This window comes from Mesoplodon mirus (assembly GCF_964341445.2).
Source record: "Mesoplodon mirus genome assembly, chromosome: 15".
NCBI classification, from domain to species: Eukaryota; Metazoa; Chordata; class Mammalia; order Artiodactyla; family Ziphiidae; genus Mesoplodon; species Mesoplodon mirus.
The window spans coordinates 33,886,151-33,895,468 of record NC_138991.1 but is presented as its reverse complement, the minus strand read 5'-3'; the positions used below and the strand labels follow the sequence as shown (position 1 = coordinate 33,895,468).

At 45.1% G+C, this 9,318-nt stretch overlaps 2 protein-coding genes across 2 annotated transcripts in view; both read right to left on the bottom strand.

Annotated features, from left to right (window-relative positions):
* Positions 1 to 25: 25 nt before the first annotated feature.
* LAMTOR4 (late endosomal/lysosomal adaptor, MAPK and MTOR activator 4) lies at positions 26 to 3,410 on the bottom strand. The gene is made up of 4 exons (XM_082645454.1): positions 3,300 to 3,410; positions 2,727 to 2,807; positions 724 to 841; positions 26 to 369 (listed from the first exon to the last, which is right to left on the bottom strand). The coding sequence occupies exons 1-4, from the start codon at positions 3,300 to 3,302 to the stop codon at positions 272 to 274; spliced, it is 300 nt and encodes a 99-aa protein (XP_082501580.1). The 5' UTR covers positions 3,303 to 3,410; the 3' UTR covers positions 26 to 271.
* Positions 3,411 to 7,768: 4,358 nt separating this feature from the next.
* Positions 7,769 to 9,318, bottom strand: part of MBLAC1 (metallo-beta-lactamase domain containing 1) — an 81,790-nt gene continuing 80,240 nt past the window's right edge. Inside the window, exon 6 of the mRNA XM_082600651.1 lies at positions 7,769 to 8,726. The gene's annotated coding sequence lies outside the window, so the exon portion shown is untranslated. The remainder of the gene's footprint in view (positions 8,727 to 9,318) is intronic.

Sequence of the window (9,318 nt, the reverse complement as noted above, 5' to 3'; positions counted from 1 at the left end):
CAATACACACGACACATCCCTGGGCTTGGGAACATCAGACTCACGTTTATTAGGAGGGAAGGTGAGGAGAGGGAGGTCCCCTCGCCCTCACTCTCCTTAACATAGTACAGAGCCCCCAAGCCTCTGCCCTTCCTGGTAGGGGAGGGGAAATGGGTGAGCAGACAGCCTTAGTTCTAATGGCAATCAAGAGAGAGGCGGGGGGAGGTTTGCGTCTTCCTCATCACAGAGGCTCACGGCCCCATCCACCTCTGCCCCTCGCCCTCTGGCAGGCTCACACGTCAAGGGGCTCCCGGCCTCGGTTCTGCCTCTTCACCACAAACACCCTCTGTCCCGACACGGTCACCAGCAGCGTGTGTTCTCCAAAGACCACTGGAGGGGAGACACACCTTCCCCCGCCCCGGGAGAGGGAAGGGAGCAGAGAGTTAGTGGGGTGCGAAGGCCTCCCTGGGAGTCACACACAAACTGGCTGGGCTCCAAAGCCAAAGAAATTTGACAGTTCCAAGCTCAGAGGTTTGAAGATGGGAGGTCTCCATTAAACCCCCTTCCTTCTCTTGCTTTCTCATAATTCTGATGCAGGGGTGAATACCAAGGGGAACAGAGTGGCCAGAACCAGGGACCCCAGGGAGGTGGTGGGCGGCTGGTAGGAGACAGGTGCTTTTCCCTGAGAAGAGAAGCCTCGGGGAGCAGCACCCCCCAACACCGTCACCAGGGCCAGGGGCTCACCCGACAGGCGCTTGAAGGGTACGTTCATGCTGTGGTGCAGCCGGAAACCGCAGGCCGTGCTGACCAGCTCAGAGATGGCGCTGGCTGCCTGCTCGTCATTCTCTAGATCCCCAGATGACTGCATGCAGACAGAGGAGGGAGGATGGCAGGAATTAGGGAACAGAATTGGGAGAGAACTCCAAGGACACTTTGGCTCTAGCACTTGTAACCTGCCTCCACTTTCCAATACCCCAAGGTCACCCCCGGTTTTGGAAAGACCCACCTAAAAACTGCCCTGTGACGTTGTTGCCCCTCTTGATGCCATCCTGTTTGTCATCCTTAAAATACCGGGCCTCCTCCCAGGAAGCAGTGACTCTCATCCATTTCTTTACTGACGCTGTTTTCCTAATCGCTGAATCTTGATTTCTCTCCCTGTTCCCACTTATTTGATAAAACCACATTCTCAAACATCAGTGCCCACCCACCACAGACTTGTTCCAGGTGCCGTCTTTTCCTCAGTCTTCCCGTTTGTTGCCCTATCGGCAGAATCTGAAACATAAACATCCCCTTTGTCCCTGAACCCCTTCCTACTACCCAGCCCTTGCGTAATGATGTCACAGTGGCCTGGGCTTCCTCTTTTCTCGTGATGATCTCAACTTCCTCTTCCTACCTCCTCAATATGGGCCTCCCACTGAGTCAAATTCAGCACCCTTTGCTCTCTTGGACATTCTGTACCTCAGTTACCTCATCTGTAAATTGGGGACAACAATACCTATCTTATGGGCTTGTGAGGGTTACGAGAGCATATTAGCAAGATGCTTAGAATAACTCCTAGCATTATATATTTAATTGCTATTATTCTATATCAAACTCAGTGTTTAAAGTTGAGCCACCAAAATTCCTCTTACCTCTCCCCCTCGCCAATCAACTTCCTTTCTTAAGTCCCTGTTTGTTAAGGCACCATCATTCTAGGCTTGAGTTCAAAGTCTTACAGCATGGAAAAGTTATCTCCTCTATTACCTATCTCTAGTCATTACGAAGACATATCGATTCTTCCTTTAAAAATCTCTTCTCTCCTTGCTCCTTCTCATTGCCACCAGCTGTTGCATACCTAGATTTTGGCAACAGCATCCCTGCTTCTGAATCCCGCCCCTTCCGGCTCATCTTTACACCTAATAGAACAATTACTCTCAATCACTTCATCAGCTCATGTTTCTGTTCAAAAACCCTTCAAAGCTCCTATTACCCCCCAAGATTAATCCACAGGTGTTAACCCAGCCTTGAAAGTCCTCCACAATCAGATCTTTCCTTAACATATCCTCTTCTTCCCCCAAACATTTCCAAATCTTTTCAACATAAACCCACCAGCAATTCAGACAGGCTGATGTCACACTCCTGCAAATATGTCCACCTCCCAGCCCTGAATATGCTCTTTCTTTTCTGCCTGTTCACAACCATCCATCTTTTAAGGCCAGCTGAATTCTTGCCTCTTCCAAGAAAGTTTCCTTGCCAAAACGCAAGTTATAACACGAAGGGCTGAATCCTTCACTCTCTGGACTTCTTCAGTTATCTTTACCATGTGCAATACTTTGAAATTTTAACCTTAAGCCTTGTCTCTCTAGCTGAAATTTTAACCTTAAGCCTTGTCTCTCTAGCTAGATTGAAAACTTCTAGAGCACTGACACTATATTGTACTGCAGAACAAAATACCAAGCCTCTTCAATAAATACCAAATAAAGACATACTCAAGAATAACTCAGGTAATAATGTCAGTTATCAACAAACCTGTAACTAGTCTGACTTTGGTAAAGTCAGTAAACCTCTTTTACCTCAAAACAGTTACAGGACTAAGATTCCAGAGATAGATTAATTGATTTAATTCCTGAATTTAATTCCTATATGCCAGGCATGATACCAGATAAAGATCAAGAACAGAGACAAATCAGGCTAAACTGGGCAACGTTAGAAGGCATCATCGGGCGATGTGTATTGGAGGAGCCCCCCCTCCCTTTTCCAGAACGCACCGCCAACACTGCGCCTTCACTCAGCACCAGGTAGCCGAGCTGGTCTGGGATTCGCTCCAGCCCCTGGGTCAGTGCAGAAGTCTAGTGGGTAAAGATGCCATCAGTGAGCAGCAGGCTAAGAGAGCAGCCCTTGGTAAACCCAAGTCTCTCTCTTGACAATGGTCCCCCAGGCCTCTTTCCCCAGCCAGGGCCCTTCCAGACCCTCTTCCCTCTACATGGCCTTCAACACTGATCTTCCTGAGCCTCCGTCAGTCTTCACTCTCTGCCCCTGGGCTCCACCGGCCTTCCACACCCCACCTTTGCTACCCTACAGACAACTCCCCTCAGCCCGGTCTCCAATTCCACCTGTGGCCCGCCGCTCCCCCTCAGATTACTCCCCAGCCTCTATACACCCTCCCACCGACCCCTGCTCAGCCCTCTACGTCGCCACCCCTCCATCTCCATTCCCTCTCGGTCCCGGGGCGGATAGGAGGTGAGGGCGGAGTGCAGGCTCAGGACTGGGCGACCAAAGAGATGGGGGGGCAGGGACACCGAACCCCCGGCGCGTAGTCCCGCGCATGCGTCCTCACTCACCATCGCAGCCTTAGGTGCTGGGGGGCGCTCACTGCTAGACGTAGCTTCCGGCTCCAGTCCCAGGTGACGTGATTCCACCCGGCGGTCTCCTCCTCCTGCTTTGCACCGCCCGACTTGAGTCCCGCCCCCAGAATGCGGATTGGAGAGTGGCTACGTCATCAGACTTACTCTGCCAGTGTGGAGCGCCGCTTCCCGGAGGCGCACGCGGATTGGCCGCAGACCCTCTTTAACATTCATCTCCTCTTCCCTCAGCCCCAAAGCGCCGAGATAGGGTGGCATGTCGGCGGAGGGGCGGGCCTGGGGGGCCGGGGCCGGAGGGAGGAGGTAGGGCTAAGGGTTTGCGCCTGCGCACACAGGCGGCCCGGGTTCCACCTAGGGCTAGACCGCCCGCAGTGGGACAGTAAGAGAATAGAGTAAAAAAACGTGAAATGCAGATGAAGAGCTATTCAAATGCTACTCTTGTGCCTACTCCGGGCAGCTCTCTAAGTCAGGAATTTGTTCCCAAAGTGGTTTTTTGTCCCGGGATTCTGTAAGAAACGGTGTGATGGTGCATTGATCCCTCGCTAGACAAGGCAGCTGCAATACTGAATATTCTCTGTCAGGAATAATTAGAAAATGACCTTGGAGTCATTTTTAAATATATGAGTGTCATATAAATTTTTTGTTTTTATTTAAATAGTTTTTAGGCCTGCTGCAATGTTAATGTGGGTGAGGGAAAATAATAAGTCGTAATAAAACAGTAAATACTTGATGAGGATGTGGAGAAATTGGAGCCCTCATACATTGCTGGCAAGAATGTAAAATGGTGCAGTTGCTGTGGGAAACAGATTGGCAAGTTTCCTCTAAAAGTTAAATATAGAGTTACTATATTTATAAATGAAAATTAGATGTAGAAAAGTTAAATATGACCTAAAAATTCCACTCCTAAATACATACCTAAGAGGACTGAAAACATACATTCACACAAAACTTGTACACATATGTTTATAACAGCATTATTGATAATAGCCCCGAAATGGAAACAACCTAAATATCCATAAACTGAAGACTGGATAAATGAAATGTGGCATGTCCATACAGTGGAATATTATCCAGCCATAAAAAGGAATCAAGTACTGATCTATGCTACAACATGGATAAACCTTGAAAACATTATGCTAAGTGAAAGAAATCAGACACACAAGGCCACATATTGTCTGGTTCTATTTATGTGAGATGTCTACACTGGGCAAATCCAAAGAGACAGAAAGCAGATTAGTGGTTGCCAGGAGCTGAGTGGAGGGGGAAATGGGGAGTGACTCTAATGGGCGTGAAGATTCTTTTTGGGTGATGAAAATGTTCTGGAATTATAGAGTGATGATGGTTGCACAACCTTGTGAATGTAATGAAAACCACTGAATTGTAAAGCTTAAAAGGGTGAATTTTACAGTATGTGAATCATATTTCAACAACATAAAACAAAGTGTTGTTGCTTGAGGAGAAAACTAATTAGAGAAGATGGACGCCTTTTTTTTTTTTTTTTTTTTTTTTTTCTTTTTGCGGTATGCGGGCCTCTCACTGTTGTGGCCTCTCCCGCCGCGGAGCACAGGCTCCGGACGCGCAGGCCCAGCGGCCATGGCTCACGGGCCCAGCCGCTCCGCGGCATATGGGATCCTCCCAGACCGGGGCACGCACCCGTATCCCCTGCATCGGCAGGCGGACTCTCAACCACTGCGCCACCAGGGAGGCCCGATGGACGCCTTTTTTAAAGATGAGGTATGATTATAATATAAAATTTAAATTGGAGGAGGATGTAGAGAAAGTTCTGTGGGGATGCTTGATTTGCAAAGCCTTCCCTGGCCTTAGATATTGATGACAGTTTGTGGTATCAAATTTTTTTTTTTTTGCACATACTGGTTCTGAGCGTTTTCATCTGTACACTGGCCTAACCCACTCATTAACCACCCTGTAATAGTATCCCCAGATACTATACAGATGAGGAAGTGGAAACGAGAGATTGAGCCTTGCTCACGGCACACAGCTGGCAACTGGCAGAGCCAGATTCCAGTCTAAGTCTGCTGATGCTGAGGCTGATGCTTTTTCCATTGCTCCATTGGCCAACTGCTTTTTTTTTTTTTTTAAGCTACATTTAATTTTACCTCAGAAATTCCCTGTTCTCATTTTACTTAACACAGAGGAAACTTTTACAGGACATTGCTCATCAGCCATCGTTAGAATTGTTTCATTTTCACAAACAGCTTGAATCATACTACTCATGTAGGGAGCAAAGTTTCTCATTCTTTCATTCAACCGGTGTTATTAAGCACCTTCTATGTACCAGACACTCTTCTTGGAATTGAAGATACAGCAGTGAATAAAAATAAGACATATTTTTTTATTGTTTTCAAGTTGTGAGGAAGAGGGTGAGTCAGATAATAAATAAATATATTAAGTGGTGAGAAGTGCTATGAAGAAAAATGAAGCAAAGTTTCCACTCACAAGACCCAGACCTAGTGAATTCTGTAAAACAGACCTTATTAAAATAATTCCTTTCTTTCCTTAGCCTCCCCACAGTTCAGTTACTTTTCTACAATCACTTCTTTTTGTTCTATCTGGTATAAAAGCACATAGATCTGGCCATTTCTTTGGGTCTTCACTTTCTTGTGAGGGCTCCCACGTCACGTAAAACTTGTATTAAGTAAGTCTGTATGCTTTTCTCCTGCTACTCTGTCTTATGTCAAGTCAATTCGCAGACCCAGCTGAAAACCCTAAGAGGGTAGAGGTAAAAACATTTGCCTCCCCTACACTGTGAAGGTACTTCTAAGGTAGGATGAGTATTTAATTTTGAACAAAGCACATTAGCCTCCATAATGTGCTTCAACCAGCTTCATCCAACTGGTTGAAGATCTTAAGGGAAAAGACTGAGGTCTCTGGAAAAGAAGGAATTCTCATCAAGACTTTAACAACATAGAAACCCTCCTGAGTTCCGGCCTGTTGCCCTGTGGATTTCACACTCAAAACTGCAATATCAGCTCTTGCCTGCATTTCCAGCCTGCTGACCTACCCTACAGATTCGAGACATGCCAGTCCCCAAATTTTGTGAGCTAATTCCTTAAAATAAATATTCTCTCTTTCCCTCCACCCCCCCTTTGCCTTATTCTCTGGAGAACCCTGACTAATACAGTGGTTAACTTATGGCTGGTTTCTGTGGGTCTGGCATCTTTGCTGCCTCGGTTAGCATTCTTTTTCTCTTCGATTCTGATTTTTTTGGGGTGGTGATTGTTTGCTTTGAAACTAGACGTCCTTGCCTCTTACTTTCCTAGTACCAATTCTTACCCTATCAAATGGCCATCAACAAACTTCCCAACCCCAAGTCTGCCTTTCTTGATTCTCTTAACCTTGACCCACCCCTTCAACCAGCACTTTTCAAAGACTACAGTGCAATTAAATTTTAAAAAATTAATTTTTAAAAAGACTATAGAGTAAGAGTCAGAGTCATGTGCTCTGACCCCATAACTGCTCAGCTTGTAAGTGAGCAAGGCAGGCAAACAAAGAGTCACAGTGACGTGTAGTAAGTGCTACACTAGAAATGAGCCCCTTAGGTCCCATGGGACAAGGTGTGTGCATTGGGAGGGGTCGAGTTGGGGGTAAATTTTAAAATGTGTGGTTTCCAGTCGGGAGACTCTGCTAGGCTGAGAGACGGGGTGTTGGGATCATTTAGAAACAGCTTAGACAGAAAGGAGGAGGCCAGCTGGGATGGACGAAAACATGTTATTTCACGCCTCATGATTTGTTCCCTCCTTTTCAAAAGAAGGAAGGGCAAAGAGCAAAGTTAGAGACCACAAGGCCAAAACAAAAAGTCTCTAAAAACCAGAAGGAAATCCTGGGAGCAGCTGGAATAATATAGAAAAAAATTATTCAATTTGTAGGTTAGCAACGTGCTAGGTACTGAGGTAGACACTGGAATTTCAAGGTGGACCACGTCCTCATCTTCAAGGAACTCATTGTCTAAAACAAGCTCAGTGAACACTCACCAGCGTATTCTTTTTTTTTCTTTTCATTTTATGTGTATTTACATACTCGAAAAATTAAATTGTGGCTATTACAAATGCTATGTGTCATCCAGTTTGTACTGTTCATAGTCATCAGTTTTCTCCCATGTCAGTGTCACATTTCCCAGTCTCTAAGGCTACTTAGCATTCCAGGATTCAGGTTATCACAACTGATCTAATCGTCTCTAGAGCCCATTATCTTCATCAGAATATTCTTAATATTCTTCCTCAAGGTATACAGATACTTGCACAGCGAACTCCCTCAGGGTCTCCGTCCAGTTTTCACCTTATCCGAGAAGCTGATCCTGTCCCCTTGATAGAAAACCGCACACCCACCACCACCCTGACCTTCTACATCCTCTCACCCGACTTTGTTATTAAACTTTATTCAAAAGCAGAAACTAACACACCATTGTAAAGCAATTATACTCCAATAAAGGTGTTTAAAAAAACTTTATTCAAGCATAATATACATATAGGAAAAGTTCACATATCATAAATGTACAGCACAGTACCTCTTCACAAACTGAACGCACATGCACCAGCATCCAGATCAAAAAACAGCATTACAGCTCCCAAAGCACCCTTCTTGTCCAGTCTCAACCTTTCTCCCATGGAGAAAGGGACTTCTAACAGCATCGAGTAGTTTTGCCTGTTTCTGTACTTGACATAAATGGAATCACACAGAATGTACTCTTGTGTGATTGACTCCTTCTATTTAGCATCAAGGTTGTGTGATTCATTCATGTTGCCATGTGGAGGTTTCGTTCATTCATTCTCATTGCTCTATAGTGTTTCATTGTACACATGTGACACCATTTATTTATCCATCCAACCATTGATGGACACTTGGGTAGTTTCCAATTGTGAGTTATTAGGACTAAAGCTTCCATGAATGATCCAGTTCATATCTTTTGGTGAACATACATACACATTTCTGTTGGGTAAATACCTTGGGTGAAATTGCTGGGTCACAAGACCTACTTTATTTTTTTAAGATTTTTTAAATTATTGAATCTTTTATGTATTAATAACAGTGTGTATGTATGCACACACACACAGAATGAGAGAGAGAGAGAGAGAGAGAGACACTTAGATCTTAAGAAATAGAATATTACTGCCATAGACCATTCAGGCGGCTATAAAAGAATAGACTGGGTGGTTTATAAACAACAAACATTTATTTTTCACAGTTCTGGAGGCTGGGAAGTCCAAGATCAAGGCGCTAGCAGATTTGGTGTCTGGCGAATGCCCACTTCCTGTTTCACAGATGACATCTGTGCTGTGTCCTCACATGGTGGAAGGTGTGAGAGGTCTCTGGGGTCTATTTTCTTTTCTTTTCTTTTTTAATAGATCTTTATTGGAGTATAATTGTTTCACAATACTGTGTTAGTTTCTGTTGTACAACAAAGTGAATCAGCCATATGCATACATATATCCCCATATCCCCTCCCTCTTGAGCCTCCCTCCCACCCTCCCTATCCCACCCCGTAGGTTGTCGCAAAGCACGGAGCTGATCTCCCTGTGCTATGCTGCGGCTTCCCACTAGCTGACTATTTTACATTTGCTAGTTTATATATGTCCATGCTACTCTCACTTTGCCCCAGCTTCCCCCTCCATGCCGTGTCCTCAAAACCATTCTCTGTGTACGTCTTTATTCCTGCCCTGCCACTAGGTTCATCGGGACCTTTTTTTTTTTTTTTTTAATTCTGTATATACGCATTAGCATACGGTTTTGGTTTTTCTCTTTCTGACTTACTTCACTCTGTATGACTCCAGGTCCATCCACCTCACTACAAATAACTCAATTTCGTTTCTCTTTATGGCTGAGTAATATTCCATTGTATATATGTGCCACATCTTCTTTATCCATTCATCTGTCGATGGATACTTAGGTTGCTTCCATGTCCTGGCTATTGTAAATAGTGCTGCAGTGAACACTGTGGTACATGTCTCTTTTTGAATTATGGTTTTCTCGGGGTGTATGC

What these genes read in the sequence shown, in the direction of transcription:
- LAMTOR4 (XM_082645454.1), bottom strand. An exon ending in GTGAAGGCGCAGTGTTGGCG is followed by an intron (nt 842 to 2,726) that starts GTGCGTTCTGGA and finishes GTCTGCATGCAG; the next exon opens with TCATCTGGGGATCTAGAGAA. An exon ending in ACCCTTCAAGCGCCTGTCGG is followed by an intron (nt 370 to 723) that starts GTGAGCCCCTGG and finishes TCTCCCCTCCAG; the next exon opens with TGGTCTTTGGAGAACACACG.